Source organism: Ochotona curzoniae, unplaced genomic scaffold, assembly GCF_017591425.1.
Source record: "Ochotona curzoniae isolate NIBS_2020 unplaced genomic scaffold, NIBS_Ocur_1.0 contig_2688, whole genome shotgun sequence".
In the NCBI taxonomy this organism is placed as follows: Eukaryota; Metazoa; Chordata; class Mammalia; order Lagomorpha; family Ochotonidae; genus Ochotona; species Ochotona curzoniae.
The window spans coordinates 6,993,482-7,015,948 of NW_024465553.1; the positions used below are offsets into that span (position 1 = coordinate 6,993,482).

A 22,467-nucleotide genomic window follows, 5' to 3' on the forward strand; every position below is an offset into this window, starting at 1 on the left:
CTGGCTGGGCTCCAGGCCCTGTCTGCTTGCCACTGGTGGCCAATGCAGGCTTTTATACATGATGCCCGGAACATGTAGCAAAGGCAGGGTGTGAGCCCACTGGAAAGACTGCGGGTTTGAATCTGGGTACAGGTTGCTGAGAGCCTCCTCTATGGGAAATGGTGATCAAGGACTGTGCAGAGAGAGCAGTTTCTGTCTTCCTCCTCCTCAAACACACACAGAGAGGAATGTTAGTTAACCCTCGCACTCGCATGGATCCATGTAAATCCAAGAATGTCATGACTTAAACGTTGGGTCCTGGTTTTCCCACCACGATTGTTTTGAAAGTTGAGGCCAGTAAGGCAGGCAACAGCTTAATCTGATGCACCACAATGTGAGCCCCAGTCTTCACAACAATGCTTGAAGGAATGAGCCTTGGCAGCCTGTTTCCCTGATGAGAAAATTGAGAGCCAGTGCAGGCATGCCTTCCTGGAACAGTGGTTCAAGTCCTGGGTGCTCTGTTTCCAATTGGGTTCTCGGGATCTGGAGCTGAGCCAAACCAAACTCCCAGGAGCTCCCACAAGTGTGACAGGACCCAAGCACTTGCTCCCAGGCACGTTAGCAGGGACCGGGACGGGAAATAGAGCAGCCAGAACTTGGACTGGTCGCCAACATTCAAACAGCAGCCTAATACACTGCACCACAATGCCAGCACCTGCCTTAACTATATTCTAATGTATGTTTCAGTAGTGTTAAGTATACACATGCTGTTTTCCCAGTCTCTGCTCCTTTCAAGCCCATTGAAGTCATCATCTAGGTTTCTGTGTCTGAGACTGTGGCTACTTGAGATGCCCATTTAAGTGGAATCCCAGAGCCTTTTTCTTCTGAGGACTGGCTTATTTCACATGGCACTGTGTCCTTTGGCTTAACCCTGTGTGGCACGTGGCAGCACGCCCTTCCTCCAGGAGGGTGATGGTGCTGTGCCATGTGGGAGCACATTTCGGCTGGTTGTCGGTTTGTTGGTAGACATTCAGGCTCCCTCTGCCTCTTGGCTGTTGTGGATAGCAGCAACATTTTGCCAGGAGGATGCAAGCATCTCTTTGAAACCTTATTTTCCGTTGTTTCCTGTGTCTGCCCCAAAGTGGTTTTGCTGGATCGTGTGTAATTCTGGCTTTAGCACACCCTGATCCCTGGGGTACGCTGAGACTGCCTGAACGAACAGCGCCGCGTCTCTTTTGTTTACCAAGTTGCCCTGCGAGCCTGTGTTCAGCCCTGGGTGAGACCAGCGGTTCTTGGTTTGTCTGCACACTAGGAGCCTGTCTGGGTCCCTCCCTGCCCTGCCGATGGACCTGCTGTGAGCGGGTTCCTGTGCTGCTCTCAGCACGTCCAGTACATCCAGTGACTGCAATGAGTGGGTAGAGGAATGACGTTGCTGTGATGCCTTCTGGCTGAGTCTCCCCTGAACATCACTCTCTGGTTTAAGATGTGATCACTAACTTGACCTGGGGTTACCTGGGGTTCCTGGTGCCCAGGACACCCTCCCAAGTGGTCTCCAAACCAAGGGGGCAGGGCATGCTTGCAGCACGATAAGCAAAGTCTGTAAAGAAGAGGAGAGTGTGGACAGTGCCAGATGTGGCTGAGAAGGTGGGAGGGAGAAGGAACCATTGGGCTTGACCTTGAAGAAAGTCGTTGGTGACCTTGATGACAGACACTGGAGTGGAATGCGGGATCTGGAAGGCTACTGGGGTAGAGTTGAGAAGGAGAGTGGGGAGGCAGAATGGGGTGGTGACTGAAGGTGGCTGCTGGGGTCGGGGGCAGCTGTGGCAGAGGAGGACCAAGAAACAGGCTGGTGGGACAGTAGGTAGCTTCGGGTTTTCCTCCACTCTGGCTGCCAGCACTCAAGGGCAAAGCTGAGTTTCAGAGTCCAGTTGAGTGAACTCAGCCAGGCAGCCCCAGCCTGGCCCCAGTGATTTGATTTGATGGTAGTAACTTGGGGGAGGGGCTCACCTTACTGTGGCTTTTGATTTTTCTTATTTAAAAGTCAAATATTTGGACCCAATATAATGGCTCAATTGGCTAATCCTCCTCTTGCAAGTGCCAGGATCTCATATGGGCGCCGATTGGTATCCTGGCTGTTCCACTTCCCATCCAGCTCCCCGGTTGTGGCCTGAGAAAGTAGTGGAGGACAGCCCAGAGCCTTGGGACCCTGCACCCGCGTGGGGGCCCTGGAAGAAGCTCTGGCTCCTAGCTTCGGATTGGCTCAGCTACAGCCACTGTGGCCACTTGGGGAGTGAAGCAGCAGACAGAAGAGCATTCTCTTTTTTTCTCTCTGTAAATCTGCCTTTCCAATAAAAATAAATAAATCTTTAAAAAAAAGTAACAGTAGTAGATTTTATGAGCTTCAGTCACAAACATTTGAGTTTTTTAAAAGAAAGATTTGTTTATTTTAATTGAAAAGGCAGATTTTTCAGAGAGGAGAGATAGAGAGACCTTCCATTCACTGGTTCACTCCCTAAATGATTGCAGTGGGCAGAACTGAGCCAGTATGAAGCCAGAAGTCAGGAGCTTCATCCGGGCCGCTTACATTGGTGCAGAGGTCAAAGGACTTGAGCCATCCTGCATTGTATTCTCGAACTGTGAGCTGGGTCAGAAGTAGAGCTGCTGGGACTAGAACTGGTGCCCATATGGGATAGCAGCACTATAGGCGGGTTCTCTTGTTATGCCATGGCACCAGCCACTTATTACAGAGTTAGGGCTGCTGTGAGGGTCTCCCCGAGGGAAAGGGCTGCTGTGAGGGTCTCCCCGAGGGAAAGGGCTGCTGTGAGGGTCTCCCCGAGGGAAAGGGCTGCTGTGAGGGTCTCCCCGAGGGAAAGGGCTGCTGAGAAGCCGTTAATTGGGTCACTTACTTGTTTTAGGCTCAAAGAGGGTGGAGAGAGGCAGGGCATGGGCCAGCCCCAGGGCTCAAGCTGTCAGTAGGTGGAGCCCTCCAGCCCGGAACCTCAGGGTCTGTGGCCGCCCTGCCGCTAGGAGGCGGTGTCACCCCAGACTGTCTGGGCTCTGGCCACTCCTGGGCGTCCACTTACCTCTTCTCACCTCCTCTGCTGAAACAGCCTTGACAGTTGTCCTCTGACAACTGGGGTCCTGGGTGACCCCAGGTGAGAGCTGGGAGCTCGGGAACGTCCACGGTGGTGGGGCGGGGGTCTGAGCGGAGGCCGGTGGAGTGGACTAGCGTCTGGAAGACAACTGTGTCCTTCATGACCAGTTGGCCTGCTTCTGGTCACTTTGATATGTTGAGAGAGCCACCTGCCTCCTCCCTTGTCCCAGGAGGCTTTGGATTCAGGCAGGCTGCACAGGAGGGAGCACCGTGCCACTTACCTGCCCTCAGAGCAGGCAGGTGATGGTGGCTCTGACTTAGTGAAAAGGAGGCCGCTCCACAGCAAAATGCCCGTGGCATGTACACCTGCACCCTTGGGAGTTTGCACAGGAGGCAGAGGAGGGAGCAGGGGCTGCTGACAGCACCTGCAGGTTGTGTGCTGAGAGTGAGCCAGCAGGCCGGTGTTGGTTCTCCTGGGAATCCCTGGCAGGGGCGGATCTGCACGTGAGGATTCTCGCAGCCAGCCCCAGGCTGTGGAGGAAGGCCCAACCCGAGGTCTAGCTTGAACTCCCCAGTTGTGTCGTGTGGAGATCTTGTTCGTGCTGAGTTTCAGGCCGGAAAGAAGGTGTGTGTGTGTCTTCCCTCCTCTGGTGTTCCTCCCTCCTGCGCTCAACTGCTTTCTCGTCTGGCATGTTGAACCCTCTGGGGAGGAAAGAGGAGCTGTAATTACCCTACCAGGCCAAGTGCCTCAGCAGGAATGTCTGTGTCAGACTCCAGCTCGTGTGTTGATGTGCTACAGCTGCGGAGTGGGGCGCCTTCGTGGCCAGTGCAATTTATTTCAGTGGTTTTAGCATGCTGGGTTCTGCATAGGATACAAATGTAAACAAGATGGGGCTGATATGGCGCCACCTACCATGCCAGCATCCCACATGGGCACAGGTTGAAATCCTATCTGCTCCACTTCTGATTCACCTCCCTGCAAATGGCAGCAGATGGCCGAGTCCTTGGGCCCCTGCATCCACATGAGAGACCCGATGAAGCTCCTGGTCCCTGGCTTTGGCCTGACCCAGTCCCTGCTGTTGTGACCCCTGGGGGACTGAACCAGCTGATGAAAGGTCTTTTTCCTTGTGTAACTCTGACTTTCAAATAAAGGAAATACATCTTAAGGAAAAAAAACAGCCTCCCTGTGAATAAGACCCATGTGCTGCTTTCAGGGAACCGGAGCCTTGGCTGGGGCCTCCGGCAGCCCACCATATGGTAACAGGGTGAACTGCTCTGAGCTCTGCCCCGGTGTGGCTAGAAAAGGATGTGGGGCACATGGTGTTGCCGAAGTGTATAAAGAAGACCACACAGCTTTGGAGGAGAAAAGCTGAGACTTGGCACAGCAGAGCCCCCGGCTGTTTGGGGGCTTTGGATGTTTCTGGAAGGTTGTGTGCAGTGAACGTCCAGACCCTGGAGGTGGGCGGTAGAGCTGAAGTTAGTGCAGAGGTTTAAAAAACAGTGAGGCCCTGGGGTGAGAGGGAGGCATGAAAGAGCTTCAGAATTGCCTGGCCTTGGCGGTGCTGGGAGGGTGGGGAGTGAGAGTGAGGCCCATGGGCGGCTGAGACATGCAGCTCAGCATTCCTGAAAGATGGTGGTGCTATGGACTGAAGGAGTGCTGGATGTGGGGGGCCGGTGGGGATGGTAGGAGGGGCCAAGAAATCCTGACTGTGATAGGATGGCAGAGATGGATGAAGGCCAGGATGTGGGTGAGGCTGGTTCAGCGAGGGCGAGGAAGGGGAGCCCGTTGAGAGCTGGGGGCGTAGGCCTCGGAGGGAGGGATTTGCTTTGTATTGTCCTGAAGGCATTGACCTTGCTCAGAACTGCAGTGCTCTGTACCTCTCTTGTTATCACTTCAGAGGATCTGTTTGTAAGAACTTGAAGAGTCTGGGACTTGAGTTCAGGTACAGGGAACGGAACACCAGCCTGGGACCAGGTGGAGGGAGAGCTTTTCAGAGCACAAGTGCCAGGGCTCCAGATGCCCCTACAGTGGGCAGCCACCCCTGCTGGGCAGGACTGAGTAATTACAGCTGCACCTCAGTCCTAGGGGAGCACTTGGTCTTGGCCGGACCGCACTGTCTCCTGTCAGCCTCCAGTATACACAGTACCGTCATGAGCAGGCTTTGTCCCCGTGAGGGAAGGGTCCAGTTCCACTGCCTGACGGCTGAACACTTCCATGCCCTCCTAAGCCATCTTGAATAGCTTCTGCAGCCCACAGCAGGCAGGGTGCATGGAAGGGGATCAAACACACTTGGGCTCAGAGTGGCTCCTCGGCCAGCGGTGTTGGCATCACCTGAGTGAGATCTGGCGCACTGGAGTCTGCCTCTCGGTCAGGTCTCCACTGACAGATGTGCGTGTGAAAATCTGAAAAGTCTTGCTGTGGCTCAGTGAGTTCCTGAGAAGGTTTGGCACTGGATGCATTTACGTAATCTTCAAATAATATCGCTTTTCCAGCATCAGTCCCAGACATTCAGGTTTAGACAGGCAGTTTTTGGATGGTTAGGTTGGGAAACAGCTGGTTTATATAGACTTAAGCATCTTGAGGCCAGCAATGCGGTGCAGTGGGTTAAGCCACCAGTCATGACACCAGTATCCCCTATCAGCCAACTTGAGTCCTGGTTGTTCTGCTTTCTCTCCAGCTCCATGCTCATGTATCTGGGAAGACAGCAGATGATGGCCCACGTACTTGGGCCCCTGCCACCCCCAGGGGAAACCAGGACAGAGTTCCAGGGTCCTGGCTTTGGTCTTGCCCGGGCCCAGCTGCTGAGGCCATTTGGGAATGGACAGTCTCTTTTTTCTGTTTCTTCCCCTCTCTCTCTGTTGCTCTGCCTTTCAAATAAGTAAATATTTTTCTTTAAACAAACTATTCTGTGGATGAACAAACAACAAGAACTTTAGTAAATAGGAAGCAACTTTGAGCTGAGCATTCCTTGTTTTTCCGGCACAGTAACAGCTGAGACTTTATGTCCTTAAGGAAGAAAATGCCGAGCGTGGCAATGGCAGCCTTGTCTCCTTACGCTCAGGGCATCTAGACAACAGGGCGTGTCCGGCTGCCTCCTGCCATTTGTCTGCCAAGTGGAAGTTGGATGCGCTTAGCTAATGCATTGCCCTCTCTGAAAACAATGGGGGCTGCTGTTTACCAAGCACTCCCTGTGTGAAAACAGTTACCTGGAGGCCAGTGGGGTGTAGTGGGTTAAGGTACCACCTGCAACACTGGCATCCCCTGTGAGCACCTTCTAATTCATTTTCCTGCTATTGTGCCTGGGAAAGTAGCAGGCAATGGCCCCAAGTACTCGCACATCTGTCACCCCTGTGAGAGACCCAGATGAAGCTCCAGGCTCCTGGCGGCAGTCTGGCTCGGGCCTAGCCACCGCAGGGGTGTGGGGAGGGAACCAGCAGGCGGACCCTTCTCTCCCTATCTCTGTATCTATGGCTTTCAAGCCAACCTTTTTAAAAAAGAAACTAATGTTATAAGACCCAATGCCCCCATGACTTGTGTTATTTTTCCTTTTTCCTTTTAAGATTTATTTATTTAAAAAGTAAATTCATAGAGAAAGAGGAGAGACAGTGTGAGACAGAGAAAGAGAGAGAGAGAGATCTTCATCTACTGGTCCACTATCCAAATGGCTGCCTTGGCTAGGACTGCGCCAAACTGAAGCCAGGAGCTTCTTCCAGGTCTCCCATATGGATACAGGGGCCCAAGGACTTGGGCCATCCTCTGCTGCTTTCCCAAATGTGTTAGCAAGGAGCTGAATCAGAAGTGAAGCAGCCAGGACTTGAATTGACTTTAGTTGCTACACCACAGCGCTGGACCCATTTGTCTCTAGAGAAAATTGTAGCAAGATGGAGGCTTTTCCTAAGTGCCCACATTATAAATAGGAACATAGAATGTGTGGCAAGGTTGGGCCCTGAATTCCAACTGATCTCATCCAAGAGGGATGGATGTTTTTGTTGGGAAGGCGACCCCTGTGTTTGCTGTCTAATTAGAGGCACAAAATGAGCATGTCTGGCCTTCCATGCTTGTTCTCAAGCACGGGGTAAGTACTGTAGACATGAAGCCATCTGGTTGCTCACAATCACTCAAGACCATCACAAACACGCAGGGCAGATGTCCTGGGAATTCAACATGTAGTTTCCCCAGTCTCAGGCCTTTAACTAAGCAGATATTGGGGAGCTAATCCTGTGTAGCTTCCAGCCTGGGTTGGGCTTGTCTGGCTAAAAAATGGCACTGACCCAGCCAAGCAGCCAGCCCAAAATGGGCTTCACACCACGTGGAAATGGAGGAATGCGCCATTGTTATTTTCTTCTTTCTTATCAAGCCCCATTAGCTGGAGCGAGGAAGGAACAAAACCAGGCTGGGAAAACATGTTGTTTCACTGGGTAAAAATTTACTACAAAGGAAATGATTTTTGCCATGTCCAAAAAAGGAAGAATGGCAGCCTGGAGAAGGTGTAGTGTTCCAAGGCCTTTGGAAGGCTTTTCCCAGTGTCGCCCAGCGAGAATGTTGCCCCTAGAGAGATTTGGCCAAGGTTATGGCTGCAGGCTCTCAAAGCCAACTGGTGCCTGTTGAGCCTGCTCACAGTACTGGAGTGAAGATGATGTGGGAGAGAGGGAGGAAGCCCAGACCAAGTTAAGGCTTCCTCTTCCTGGGAATTCTGTACACACCCACCGTTCATACCCTTCCACGTGCAGGTGCCTAGTTCTGTGGGTCACCAATGGGTGCACGGTGCCAAAGTGGAAATGGACACGTCTCCCTGCCTCTCATCTCAGTCGCCTGCTGTATGGCAGAAGGTGGAGGGCAAGTCCATGGCTTTGGCTATGGCTAAACCAGAACATTATTGTAGGTCCCCTGAGTCCTGGGCTGTCGTGTTGGAGTCTGGTGAAATCCAGAGTAGAGTTTCCAGAAGACAGGCACCAAAGATCCCCATAGTCCACAGTTGTTACAAGGGAGGGACACAGTTGTCACTGGGAAGGGAACTGAAATTTGCTGGGCAACAGTGAAAGGACCCACACTTGGCTTCATTTTCCAGTACCGCTGGCAACCTATGTGGCCACTGCAGCAGCAGCTCCCAAATGCAGAATAGCAGAGCTGAGAAGCCGATGAACTCACATGTTATTGTCCAGTGGCAGAGGGCAGGAACCCGGGTTCACACGGGCTCAGTTCCCAGTGTTCATCTTCTGTGCTCCTCCTTCTCATTGTGGAAGTTTCTGTCCTTCCCTCTTTCCTTCTCTTACAGATTGTTGCTGGGAGAATAGCTCAGAGTGTGTTCACCCTAGGAGCGTGAAAGAGGCCTTAGCATTTGCTGTGTTTTATTCCCTTTAAAGCTCATGTTATGAAAACACAGCAAGTGCAAAGAAACTATGTAATACATGAGAATGTATATTATAAAAAACATTGGATTTTAACTTTTTTTTCACTTCACCAACATAAAATCATACTTTAAATTCCACAGTTCCATGAACTTTCTGCAGTGCATGCACCTAGGATATATATATTCAGATATGACAAAAGGCTGATAATGTGTGTGCTATTTGTATGCAGATGTATTTATGCACATTTGTATCAATACAGTATGTCTCATGCCCACTTACCTGCAGGGATTTTTGTGGAATAATGTCTGAGTTAATGCTAAGACCATGCCTGCATTGCTAATTTTCTGTGGGGCAGAGAGGTGGGTTTTCTGGCGTTTTCCAGGTGGGTATAGAATGGGCACAGGCATTGATCAAGCTGCCCAGGTCAGTGGAGCTAAGCCTTGTGTGCAGAGCGATCATTTCTGGGCAGGCACATTGCCAGGCTTCTCCAGATTCCAGAAAGTTCAGCGAGGGCTGTTTTCCTCCAAGTTGTTAGGGTGCTAATTTTCTAGACAGCAGCTGGGCATTCCCCTGCCTGGAGAACAACCAGCTATGATTGATAGGGCCAAATCCCCCGGGCAGCAGAACTCAGTACAGGCCATTCTAGGGCTGCCCAGGTGCCCCTGGTGCCTGCTTCACTCCTGGTATAGGGAAGAAAGCCCTGCCAAAGAATATCCTTTGAATATCTCTATACCTGTCTCCTCTGTACTCTAAGTCAGATGTGTTGAGTAGAACAACCTGGACTGTGAACCCCGCGGGGAAGGACATGATGTGGGTGTTCCCAGATGGAGGCCCGGCAGGTGTGGAGGCTGGCAGCGTAGCAGTGTGTGGGGTTGTTCTCACAGGACACACAGCAATGTGCACTTGTCAGCTACTTGGCTGGGCAAACCCTGTCCAGGGAATTCAAGGCACTCACACATTCATTCATTTGAAGGCCACTGAGTATTGACGGTGGATGTGGCATTACGGCAGGTTTGCTGCCAAGACATGAGGATGGGAAACTTCCTGCACAAAACTCCAGACTTAATGAGCTCTCAGAACACACACTCACACGGGCTATCATAGGCCCTCCAATACTTATTCCCTGGGGAACCCCTTGCCCCACATTTCCCCTCAAGGCAGGAAGAAAGAGCAGAAATTCCCAAGGCAGGGCTGTTCTCAGGGCACAATCGCCATCTGTCACTCCCTGCTGGGAACATGTCAACATGCGTTGGCTGATAGTGGCGTTATTTATTGTCACAGCCTTCGATATGGATTTGAACAGGAGTGGCTGCAGGCCAAGCATTCTTTACCCACTCCCGTGGGACACTTGGCCCAGTGGGCAGAGCTGGGGTGGAGCAGGTCAAGGGCAGAGGCAGGAGTCCCTGCAGGGCAGGCTGGGGTGGGTTCTTTGCTGGAGCCAGGTGCCTGTGGAGAGTGGTAACACCTGTGGGGCCCAGACACCCGAGCACTCGGGGCAGGAGATGAGGGTGCAGCAGTGCCATCAGTATGGGTGGTGGGAGGTTTCACGTGGTCAGGTGTCCTTGATTTCCTGCAGGTATAGCATGCAGAGCCCCATGCAACACAAGGCCGTTATCCTCAGGAGGCTTGGACGCTGGGCCCTGAACAGCCCACACCTCCTGCAAAAGGGTCATCTGGTTGGCAGGTGACAATAGCCACAGTGTCCAGAGGTGGCAGCTGGAGGTGGAGTAGGAGAGGGGCAGCCAGAACACTATGCTCCCTGCTCAGCTGGCCCTGCCAGCTGCTCCCAATCGCGCTTGGTCCCAGAGGATGTGGCCTCTGTCATTCCTGCATGGAAAGTGTTTAGCATCGGCTGGGTGCTTGGTGCTGGTTAGCTCTGTGAGCTCCCTTTTCCCGTCTGGAAAGTGGAGGTCCTGAGCCCACCTTGCAGGGGATGGTTGTGAAAATTAGCGTATCAGAAGTGCTATCAATGGGCCCGGCGCGGTGGCGCAGTGGTTAAGGTCCTCGCCTTGAACGCCCGGGATCCCATATGGGCGCCGGTTCTAATCCTGGCGGCCCCTCTTCCCATCCAGCTCCCTGCTTGTGGCCTGGGAAAGCAGTCGAGGACAGCCCAAGGCTTTGGGACCCTGCACCCGCGTGGGAGACCTGGAAGAGGCTCCTGGCTTCGGATCGGCATAGCAGCGGCTGTTGCGCTCACTTGGGGAGTGAATCATCGGACAGAAGATCTTCCTCTCTGTCTCTCCTCTCTGTATATCCGCCTTTCCAATAAAAATAAAATAAATCTTTAAAAAAAAAAAAAAAGAAGTGCTATCAAGTGCACCATATGGCAAGTTGCAGCTTTGTATGTGACTTCCAGGAGCAGTGGGCCCTGTACTGGAGTTGGGGAGAAGATGAGGAGAAGTAAGACTGAAGCAGGGATCAGGGTGGGGGGTCTGGGCAGGTGAGGGCAGGACCCCAAAGTCAACAGGCATGGGGGAAGGCCAGGTGGATCTGGAGCAGTCCTGAGACTAGGCTGGTGCACGGGTGTCACAGCAAGAGGCACCTGGAGGTCCTGGATGGGGAGCCAGGGTGCTCTGCCCTGAAGCGCAGGGCAAGGTGACAGGGAAGACGTATGCTTCAGTTTGAACATGATCTTAACAGTGACTGTGCCTTGTGCCTGCACTGCACGCCCTGGGAAATATGAGAGTTGTGAACACACCCAGCCCTAGTGCTGTGCACCAAAGCTGGCTGCGGAGCAGTGGGAGATGATCCAGGCACAGACACTTCACCCCAGGAGTGCAGTGAGACTAGAGGGCTCCTTGGAGCTCTGGGAAGGGGCAGGAACCCAGGCTCTGAGATTCCCCCGGATGAATACAGCCCAGCAGCTGGACTGCCAGGATCTACTGGCAGGGGGCACTCTTTTTACTATTAAATGCTTCAGGAGGGGAGCTGGCATGGCAGCACAGCAGGTTAAATGGTTGCCTACAATGCCACCATCTCTTATAAGCACTGGTTCGAGTCTTGGTTGCTCCATTTTCCATAAAGCTCCCTACTAATGAAAACTGAAAGGCAGCAAATGACAGCCACCACATGGGAGACTTATCTAAGCTCCTGGTTCCTGGCATTGGCCAGACCCAGCTCCATCTCTTGTGGTCATTTGGGAGATGAGCCAGCAGATGAATCTCTCTCCCCCTTCACCCCATCCCCCCCTCCGTAACTCTGTCATTGAAATTTAAAACAAAAATCAATATTAAAAAAAAACATGCTCAGAGATGCTTATTATCCCGCACCTGCAGTAGATATTCACCAACCTTTGTTTAACACATGGATGTTCAACACATGGATGAGCAAGTCTAATACGACATGCCTTTGTCAATCAAATAATGGTTTCTGTCAAGATAATGGACTTCCAGAATGTGATAGCACAGCCAAGGGACACAGAGCAGATGTTCCAGGCTTTCCCATCTCTCTCCTGATTCTGTTGGGCTGAGCTGCCATGTCCCCTGCCATGGGAGGTCGGTGTCTCCTTAGATACAACCCAGTGGCATCACCAACTGTCCACCAGCTGAGACAAGCAGGTGACTGGCACCTCTGGTGACTTGGAAGCTCTGGAAACGTGGGTGATGTTCTCTGGCATGTTCACGTGTGTGTTTGTATTTCAGATGTGGACGAATGTGCAACCGATTCCCACCAGTGCAACCCCACCCAGATCTGCATCAACACTGAAGGAGGTTACACCTGCTCCTGCACAGACGGATACTGGCTGCTGGAAGGCCAGTGCTTAGGTACCAGCTGTCCAGGGCTCCCAGGCACTGGGAAGTGAATGGTTCCAGGGCTAGTATGCAATGTGGGTATGGTTGGGTGGTGGTTGGTCGGGGGTAGAGGGGAGAGTCAAAAGCTGTTGGGCTTATGGCGATCACCACCCCTTTTAAATAAGTTGTTGCCATCATTGTCATGTCATAGACTGGGAGAAATAGGCAGAGAATGCCCGTTGACTGCTTTAGTCCCCCAAATGCCACAACAGCTGGAATTTAGGCAAACCCAAGCCCAAACTAGTATCTTGTGTGGGTGGTGGGGACCCAACAATGTACGTATGCCAGCCCCATGGCCTCCCATTAACAGGAGAGTGGAGACAAGCCGGGACCAGGAGCTGAGCTCAGGCACTTGTATGGGGCATTGTGGCATCTCAGCCACTTTCTTCATGGCTAGGCCAGACGCCTGCCTCATCATCACAGTTCCTGAATATGTTTTTTAGGATCATATCCAGGCCTCCTGCCTGCCCTCAGGAGGTTTATCCTAAGCCGGGAAGGGATAGAGTGAGGATTACTCTGCCCCAGTTAGAAATCACAACGAAGAAAAATGAACACTTTGCCTTAGAAGGACACGTTCCAAGTCTCACATGTGGACGAACAGGGCCAGACAGACAGGACCTCATCTTTGCCTCCCCCCGCCAGCCGCTCTCCACGACCTCGTCTTTTCCTCCCAAGGAGTTGGTCATCAGCCCTTAAGGGTTTTGTCTCTCCCGGTTGGCATCATGATCTGCTCTCTCTTTATTTTTGCTGGAGAGCTCTTTGCCTTTCCTTTCCCTTGTTTTGGGCTCCGCCAAATGAATGAATTCATATCTAGCTGTCACTTTGAGTTCTATTTCTAGGGTGTGACTTCTGTGCTGTATTTTCTTGGAAAAGCCCTGCCAGTTTAAGTTGTCTAGGACACTAGTCTGTGGTTTGAATGTGAGTGCTAGAGGAGCAGAGAAGCAGATCCAAACAGCATCATGGAAACAAAAAATGAAAGGGGCCTCTCTCCATGCCTCTGTTGATTCAGGCTGAGCTCGGGTGTGCCCTCAAGGCCTGGCTTGGCTTGCTTCTGCTTTGCAGACAGCATGGAAGAGCTGGTGCACACAGACATTGGAGAATATGACAACTGCAGTGCATTGAAGCAACCTCTGCTCTCACAGAACATTTTATACTACTGAGTCAAGGAATTGACGATGTAGAATTTCTTGGAGTCAGAAGGGATGTGGATCTTATGTCATCCAACTTTGACAGAGTTAGAGACTGTGGCTCAAAAAACGCAGAGTGCTAACTAGCCTGAAGATGAATTGGTTCCATCTCTGGCCTCCTGCGCCTCCGGCCAGTCTTCGCTTTCAGCATAGGCAGCGCTAGAGAGACAGAGGCGACCAGACTACACGGGCTCCATTCTAGAGACTTTGAGGCAGTGAAACCCCTCCTGCCTTGGGACATTCCTCTGCCTGGGGAGGGGTTTTCTCTCCCACAGAGCCCTCACCTGGGGGAGGGGTGCTCCCAGAGGCGCGCCCCCCCACCGGTGCCATGGCACACAGTCAGCTCACGCTGCATGGCAGAGACGACTGACCCTTCCTAGTTGTGGATGAACCCATGATTTCTCCTGGCCAAACTCATTTGTGTTCTAGAACACACATTTCATGGCCACCCACCACCCACTCCATGTGGTTAGGGAGGCATTGCTTTTGCAAACAAACAAGGAGCATATGACCAACTGCACCCTGGGAAGAGGAGCAATCCAGTGGGCTGTCCAAGCGGGGGCACCCCAAGGCTCAGGGGCTAGGCCGAAAGTGGCTGGAGCAGTGGTGGGTGTTTGGCATAGCAGTTAAGAAATAATATTTGAGGCATGCACATTCACCCTGAGATGCCTGGTTTGAGCCCTGGCTCCTCCATTTCCAATCCGGCTTCCTGTTAGTGTGCACTCTGGGAGACAGCAGGTGGTGGCCCAAGTAGTTGATCTCCTGTCACCCATGTGGAAGACCAGATGGCTCCTGGTGTCAGTGTGGCCTGACCCTGGCTACGTGGGCATTTGGAGAGTGAATCAGCAGGTGGATGATCTCTTTCAGTCTCTCCTTTCTCTCCTCTCTGCCTGTCATCTTTCAAATAAGATGACAATAAATAAATTAAAACTTTAGACAGAAGTAAGAGGACCTCAGAGACAAAATAGAACTTCAGGGGCATGGCACAGACTCAGAAGACAGAGACTGAAATGGCCTGGGAAGCAAGGGTCCATCCTGGCACAGCCTTTGAGGGTCTGAGCTGCTCACCAAAGCCTGGGATGCCTGGGCCCTAGTGCCGTGGAACTGGGGTCCCAGAGAGAGCAACGTGGGTAATTTGTGTGTGGGCAGGGGGGAGGGAAGATAAATCAAGGACCAGTAACAGGTGCAGTCAGGTCAACTGGCCTCAGCAGGAGCCAGAACAGGTGAGGACTTTGTCTCCCCCTGGAGGCCAGAGGTTCATTCAGGAGGCCCTACCGGAGGGGCATGAATTCTGCCAGTCAGTCAGCTCAAGGAGTAGACAAGTGCTTTGCTGGCAATGCCAGGCACCTCGTGGATTGATTCACGTGTCCACTAAGTCTTATTGTCCAGCTCTGCTAGAAGGGTCCGCTCACCCCTCAGGCTGCTGCTCCCTGTGGCAGGCCAACATGGCTCGGAGGATGCACATCTATCCAGGGTGTTCTGTCTGCTCTAATGCAGGGAGGAGATGCAAGGTGAATGGCAGTGTACTTGGGTTCCTGGACCCAGAGGCTCCAGACAGTAGTGCAGCCCAGCCGTCCTGGCCGGTGCTGCCTCTGGTTCCTGACCGCTGAGCACTTTTATTGTTAACAGTACTGGCAGGGAGCCACATATGGTGCTATTGTGGCTTCTTCTGACACATCAGGCTCACTTGTCCCTTCTCAGACTGGTAAAAAGCCCATATAGAATCTTCGATTTACATTGTAAGAGTTGATAGAATCCAAGACACTCTCTGGCCCTGTGTTCCACTCGGGCAGAAGTCCCACCTACAGCTGCCAACTTGCCAGAAGGGTTCGGGGCACCTCAGGATTTAGAGAGGAAGGTGGAGAGCAGTCCTGACACTTGGTGGGAGCTTCTTGGCACCAGATGCCTCCTTCATTTCCCTGGGTGAGCCTGTTCTAGGAGGAGTGGGCACGGATGCCACGCTGGCTGTGGCATCATTGAGATAGGAGGGGACCCGCCTCACCCTGCCTTGTGTTTCTGTTTGCAGACATTGATGAATGTCGCTATGGCTACTGCCAGCAGCTCTGTGCAAATGTTCCTGGCTCCTATTCCTGTACGTGCAACCCTGGCTTTACCCTCAATGAAGACGGAAGGTCTTGCCAAGGTAGGTGACGTGCAAGATCGCTTGAACAGGCTGCCAAACCCTGAATGCAAAATGCCACCTTTGAGCTGTGCTCCAGTTGCCTATCACCTCCTAGCCATCCCCACTGTTTACAGAAAACTGACACCTGAGCTGGGAAGCATCACAAGCAGTGCAGTGAGGACTGTTGGGATTAGACCCATCACCTGGCCAGGGAGCTTAGCGCTTCAAGGGCTTAATTCAGCTGGCACCTCCTCCTACAGGTACTCTCCATTCTGGGCCGGGGGGGCCTGGTAACAAAGACCCCCAAAGATGCCCAACAGGTTCCAGAAGACAACAAAGGCATGCTCTGTTTCCACACCACAATCATTGATAAGCAAGAAAAACAAGAGTCTGTGCCTGTTGCAGCTTCAGCTTCCTCCGCCCTCAGTTGGAAGGCTTCTGGTGCTCAGGAAGTGAATGAGGGACTTCACCCAAGGAATTAGTGCAAGTCCTGGCTCTGCCCCCCCTTCCTGCTCCGGTCCCTACCCTTGGGCCCCTGCTCTGGGCTTCCAGGCCCTGACAGTCACCAGGAGGTGTGGTGTACAGGTCGCACTGGGGATGTAGAATAAGCGCCTTGTCTGGCGTCACCACCAGGTCACGCAGAGCCCCATTTCCTTGTCACGCCACTTGGGCTCTGGCCAGTGGGCCCTCAGCCAGCTCAATGGAGGCTGTTCTGTCTGTATTAGCTTCATCAGATTGCAAATGCTGGGTAAACAGGAAGGCATCAGAGTGGCAGAACCAGAGCCAGGCCTTCTAGAATCAGTTCTGCCCACCGTGCCAAGACATCTCTCAGCTGTGTGCCTGTTGCCAGCAGGGGCCATTTTCTCCTGAGAGCAGAGGCTGGTCACAGGGTAGGAGTAGAGTGAGGAAGCTGATAGAACAGGGCCCTTCCTGCCCGCTGGAATAGGGAGCAGGCGCCTGGCTCCCCGGCCCTTGAGATAAGTGGTTTAGAGCAGCTGCAAGTTTCTCAGCGCCCAGGCCGGCGGGTGGGACTAGCTGACAGGTTCTCCCTGCAGGGTGGCACCATGTGCCCAGCACCTCCCCAAGGAGCAGCTATGCACAGCAGAGCCAAAGGGGATGAGACCTGTGACCTGGAGCAGGTGGCACACCTGGCAATGCCAAGTACAGTGGTAGGATAAGGTGACAGCACACTCCCAGGCCTGAACATGGAGACCAGGCTCTTCAAATTGCGTCAGAGGGGCCCCTGGGCCACAGAGCGTGAAGCCTTTGTCATCCTAATGCCTCGTGCGTGGGCTGGTCAAGGTCACAGGACAGCAGCAGCCTTGTGGGAATAGACAGGCGGGAGTTACGGCTTTGCAGCTTCAGGAGATTGCCCAGCTTCGCCGCAGTCCTCTCCATAACCCGCTTAGCCTGTGCAGTGAGGCTGTGGTCCTGGAGCAGAGCTTGAATGTGAGATCCTTATATGAGAAACAGTCATGGTCTTTGTTTATGGAAGTCGATGAGAGTGAGAGAAGAGCTGGTGGGGATGGCATGCAGCAGGTGTGGCCTGAACATCTTTGTGGGAGTAGACTAGCAGGTGGACATGCACACACATAAGCACTCTATAAAACTCATGGAAATGGAATGAGGAGATGTATTTATTTTGATATCCCTTGAAAGTGAAGTCCATGCATATACTATATGCTTTTTTTGTAATACTCATTTTCCATGAACTTTCTGCAGACACCAGATTTGCCTGGATCTCAGATGTTTTGCAGCAAGTGGTGCCTCTGGCTGAGCTCCATTTGACGCAGTCATGGCAGGTGCCATCTCGACAGCATGTATCTGAGATATTTTCCTTGGTCCCAGGGAGAATCTTGGGGTTAGAGCTACTCGCCCCATGTGTCCTGGGTTGTGGATGTTGGGGCCCTGCGGGGCCGGTCTTGTGGTGGTAGTAGAGTCTGTATCATGCCTGGCTGATGGCCAACAGTGTGCTTTGGCTTTGTGCAGATGTGAATGAGTGCGCCACAGAGAACCCCTGTGTGCAAAGCTGTGTCAACACCTATGGCTCTTTCATCTGCCGCTGCGACCCGGGATATGAACTGGAGGATGATGGTGTTCGCTGCACTGGTAATGAGCTTGCCATTGGAGTCTCCTGCTGGGCTGGGGCACCTGAGGGGTGGGGGATGGCAAGCGCTTCCTGCACAGGTGTTTCCTCTCATTTCCTGGACACACATCTGGGTTGGGACATTTCCCAGTGTAAGAGGGTCCAAAGCACATAGAACAGAGGTGAACCACTGGGAGGGGAAAAGGGACATCATCTTTCCTGTCATCTGATCCCTAAAGCGAAAGTCAGCACGGCCACCTTCAGGGACCTGAGACGGAGTTGATGAGGGTGGAGAGATGCTCTGTTTGGCGCATCAACTTGAGTTACCTGTCCTCACTGGCACTGACTCGAGTCCTACTGACCCGAAAACCATGGCATATCTCATCAGATAGGGCGGGTGGGGCGTGGGAGGAATGAGATCATGGACATATAAACACACACACTTTTGTGAACTTCTGAAATCTCTCCAGAGGACCAGGGCCTAGCTCCAAGCCTGGCAGATCATCAGCTCACAATAAGCAGGGCCTGAAAATCCGTGAATGAAGGCTTGATGGCCAGTGCATGAAGTCATCATCGTTTGTTGTGCGAACATAGACGTGGTGGCTGGGTTGACCTTTCAGAAATTCCTCCCAAGCCCAAAGGACTGCAAGTCTCTCCCCGCACTTGTTTGCTGACTGTATTCGAATTTTCTTATTAACCACCTCTGTTTCCTCTGGAAAATTCCATTTGAATTTCCTAGACAGTGAGAAAGCTGTTACGGCACTGGCAGCTCCTAGAGAAGAGGAACCACACTCCATTCCTGTTGGTTTCACTCGCATCCCACACAGAGCTGTGTAGCACTCCATCCGCTTCGCTTCCATTCCCACTGTATTTCTGCTTCCTTCTCTTTGCTTGTTTTCTGTAAACGTGGAAGAAAACGCCCTTCCTCCACTTTGGGCATTGTTGGTGAATTGGAAGCATCTGTGTTTTCTGCACCTCACTGGACTTTGCAAAGGAAGTGGGCCACATTACAGCCAGGAAGTCTTGCTGTCCTAGAGTAGCATTTCCTAAGCTGGGGTTTTGCAGTAACTGGATTGATCTCCGGAGAGTCCTAGTGACTCAGCCCCCCCAAAACAAAGGAGTACTTCTCTCTGAGACCTGGAAATCTGGTACACACAGGCAACCACAGCGCCTTTAAACATCAGTCCAGGAGCAGAAACCCATGCCTTTGGGCAATGAGAACCAGCCAACTGCTTCTCAAAACTGGCCTCCCACCCCCAGCATACTGCTGGGTACTCCAAGTCCAGCGTTGTGAAATGGGTCAGTTCTTCCTCCAGACTCCCTGTGGAGCCACAGCCGGATGGAGCCATCTGCATGGGAAACTGCGTAGGCGCTGAGTGAGGCTGAGTTTAAATTGGCGCTTAACCCTGACCCACTATCCTGAGTCAAATCATTTCCTTTGTTAAAAAAAAAAATCCACTGACCAACCAGTCTGATGCTTAGACAGATTGATGGACCAAAAGCGGCATTTCACGTTCATCCGTCTTCCTGAAATGGAAGGATGCGAGGCTTCGGGTGCCTCCAGGAACCTGCATCCTTGCTGGTCAGGCATGACTTCAGTTGACTTGCTTTACACCTCTCCCCTCTCCCCGCAGCGGTCGCTGGGATGCCCTTTTTTCCTTAGAACCTTTCTTTCTGCTGCAGCTTGGTGAATAGGACTGGCGGGGAGGGAGGGTGTGTCTCTGGCTCTTCCTTCCTTCCTCCCTTGCTTCCTCTCCGTGGCAGACACAGCTGTGTTATCACAGCTGGTGTGGCAGCAGACCGCTCCTAGTCCTCCACATCTCTCAGGGATTTGCTGAGCTGAGCCCAACCTGTAAACCATGGTGGGGTTTCAGTGTCCGGCCAGAAAAGGGTGGAGCCACAGCCCTTCAGGGGCAGGTGGGCGCGGCCCTATAGCCCCTCCCTGCCCAGTGGGAGACACTGGTCTTCTCCCTGCTTGAGGCATTTCCCCAGTCCCTGGACTGCCGGCATCCTCCCTTCCCTACCCCATTACTCCTGAGCACTGTTTACTCAAAGAGACGCTGTAGCATCCTCCTCTGTGTGTGAGACCCAGAGGTGGGCTGGCTGGGTTCACGCTCCAGATTTTCCACTTACTGGTTGTTATTGAACTTGGTCAAGTGACCTAACCGTTTGCAAGCTTCAACTTTTCTTCTGTAAGTTGTGGACGTGGGAACAGCACCTGCCCCATAGTGCTGAGGTGGGGCTGAGAGATGAGATCCAGAGAGCATTTACCCTGCTGCTTGGCCCGCAGGGAGCCTCCGGAGTTGACAAGTGTCACTGCCACTCTGTGCCATCAGACCCTTTGCTGTGACAGGCTGGGGCGGGGACCTGGGCCTCTTATAGCTTTCTGGGGGAGTTGGAGGAAGAATGATAGATTCCACCTGTGCACACCTCCAAATGGCAAATCAGTGTGCTGCTTCTGCTGGTCCATCACCCAATGCCTGAAGATGCCTGATAGGAAACAAGAAGTGTTGTTTCCCAGACATCACATGGGGAAGCAGGCTCGTGTGCGAGCCGAGCCACCAGTGGTGTGTTAGTGCAAGAGAGCAATCCAAGGACACATCACATGGGGAAACGAGGGAGAACAAGCTTTTGGGAAACAACAAATGCAAGAAAAACATGTTTTCTTTGGCTTGCTTGCCGAATGAGGCTCAAACTAGGGCTCTCTTGCCAAACTGCGTGTGGGGCGGGGATGTCTTTGCTAGAAGGCTTGCTTCTGCATCGACTGTGACAGCCCATGGGGACCACCACGATTCCCCAGCTCTGCAGCCAGAGGGGCCCTGATCCAGGCTGGTGAAAGGCACTGCCTCTACGGGGCCATCTGAGCTGGCAGGTGGTGGGGAGTTTGTCTTTCAAGGAAGGTTTTTACTGCAGTGACTTTTTTTTTTTTTTTTTTAATACAACTGACAGCCCCTCCCCAGCCTTCTGGGCGCGTCCCCTTTTTTTCCTACGGGATTCCAGAAATGCTTTTGTTCCTTAACTTGGGGCGGTGGGAATCTGCTACAATGTGTGGGTCCTGGGGAAGAGCTCTACAGGCAAACAGCTGTCAGGTGCTTGACAGCTCCCAGGTGGGGGTGGACTCACTTGCACGGCAAAAGGACTCCATTGGGAGCAACTGATGCGACTGGGCAGAGGCTGGTGGGAGCTTTGTGCAGGTGGATTTTAGCTCCATGAAATGTCTTAATAATTAGAGCTGTGTTCAGTAGGGAGTGAGCTTCCTGCCAGTGGTAGGGCTCAAGGAATGAATTAGGGCCAGTGTTGTGAGTGCAGTGGATTAAGCCACCACCTGTGACACCACCATCCTGTATGGGCACTCGTTTATGTCCTGGTTGCTCCACTTCTGATCCAACTCCCAGCTAATACACCTGGGAGGGCAGTGCATAAAAAAAGCAGTGAACTCATGTGGGTGACCAGGAAGAAGCTCCAGGTTTCTGACTTGGGCTCAGCCCAGTTCTGGTAATTGTGGCCATTTGGGAAGTGAACCAGCAGATGGAATCTCTCTTTCTGACCCCACCTTTCAAATAAACAAATAAATCTTTTTTAAAAAGAAGTGAATTTATAACTTGTTGACAGTAAAGCTATTGTTTGTGTCTGGAGAGCACGGGAGTTGGCGTAGCTGGCTGCTAGTCTCCTGTTCTTGGTAGTTGTAAACAGCAGGTGTAACCTTGTCACCCCCCAGATATGGACGAGTGCAGCTTCTCTGAGTTCCTCTGCCAACATGAGTGTGTGAACCAGCCCGGCACATACTTCTGCTCCTGCCCCACAGGCTACATCCTGCTGGACGACAACCGAAGCTGCCAGGGTAAGGTTGTCCTGGAGGAAGTGCAAGGTGGTGTTGACTAAGGGCCACATGGGTGTCCTCCCTGACGAATCCTGTGCCAGGGATGAGGTGGGAGTGGGTGCTGGAGGTGCAGGGAAAGGCAGGATGCCTGGGGTGGTGCCTTCCCCACTGTGACCTGCCTTTTAGCCAGGACCCCACTCCCACTGTGGTCATGAACTCTGCAGGTACAGGTGGCCACCTCTAAGGGTCAGTTCCTGCCTTTACAGGCTCGTCTCTGTGGTCCCTCCATGGCCTGCTCCAGACACAGCCATGTGATCCTGGCTCAGGAATCAAAGGCCAGGCTGTCTCAGGCAACCTGCAGTGCAGCTGGCTCAGCCTTCCTCTATTGATAGATCTATTGATCTATCCTGCTTTGTTTTCCATTTGTCTCCACATGTGCAGAGAATGGATGATCAGGAGACCTCCTGCACCTGACTGCTGTGTCCTGCGAGGGCCAGGACAAACGGGCTAGTCTTCTCCTGATAGGTTGCTTGGCCTGATTGACAGCCTTATACTCCAACCACTGTGGGGATCAGTGCAGAGGTGATGGGCCCTATTTCCAGCCTCCGAGCCTGCCTGGCCCCAAAACTAAGTGAGAATTCTCGCTAGGAGTGCTGGGCAATAGGAATACTGCATGAGCTACCAAGATGAACCAGCAAAGTTATGTTTTCTGGTAGCCACACTGAGTAAAACCAAGCAAGTAAAATTCCATATAATGCCATATTTTATTTAATGTAATGTGATCTAAGAGATTATCATTTCAACACATACTGAATATAAAAATGATTGAGGTGGTTCACATTCTTTCAGAGCTATAGACATCTGGTGTGTGTGTTGTCTGCTTACAGCACATTGCAGTTTGGACTTACTCAGTATAGGTGGCCACATGTGGCCGCTTGCTCCTGAGTAAGACTGGGGCAGGCCTGCCCTGACCCCTGCTCCTAGCCCTGGGCTTGGCAGAGCACTGCCTCACTCCGGCTTCTCGTCTACCCTGCAT

General features: G+C 52.5%; 1 protein-coding gene across 1 annotated transcript in view; it reads left to right on the forward strand.

The window, feature by feature from the left end:
- Positions 1 to 22,467, forward strand: part of FBLN5 (fibulin 5) — a 60,146-nt gene that overhangs the window by 29,031 nt on the left and 8,648 nt on the right. The window contains exons 5-8 of the mRNA XM_040975148.1: positions 12,067 to 12,189; positions 15,430 to 15,546; positions 17,515 to 17,634; positions 21,330 to 21,452. Coding sequence (XP_040831082.1) covers positions 12,067 to 12,189; positions 15,430 to 15,546; positions 17,515 to 17,634; positions 21,330 to 21,452 — 483 coding nt within the window. The remainder of the gene's footprint in view (positions 1 to 12,066; positions 12,190 to 15,429; positions 15,547 to 17,514; positions 17,635 to 21,329; positions 21,453 to 22,467) is intronic.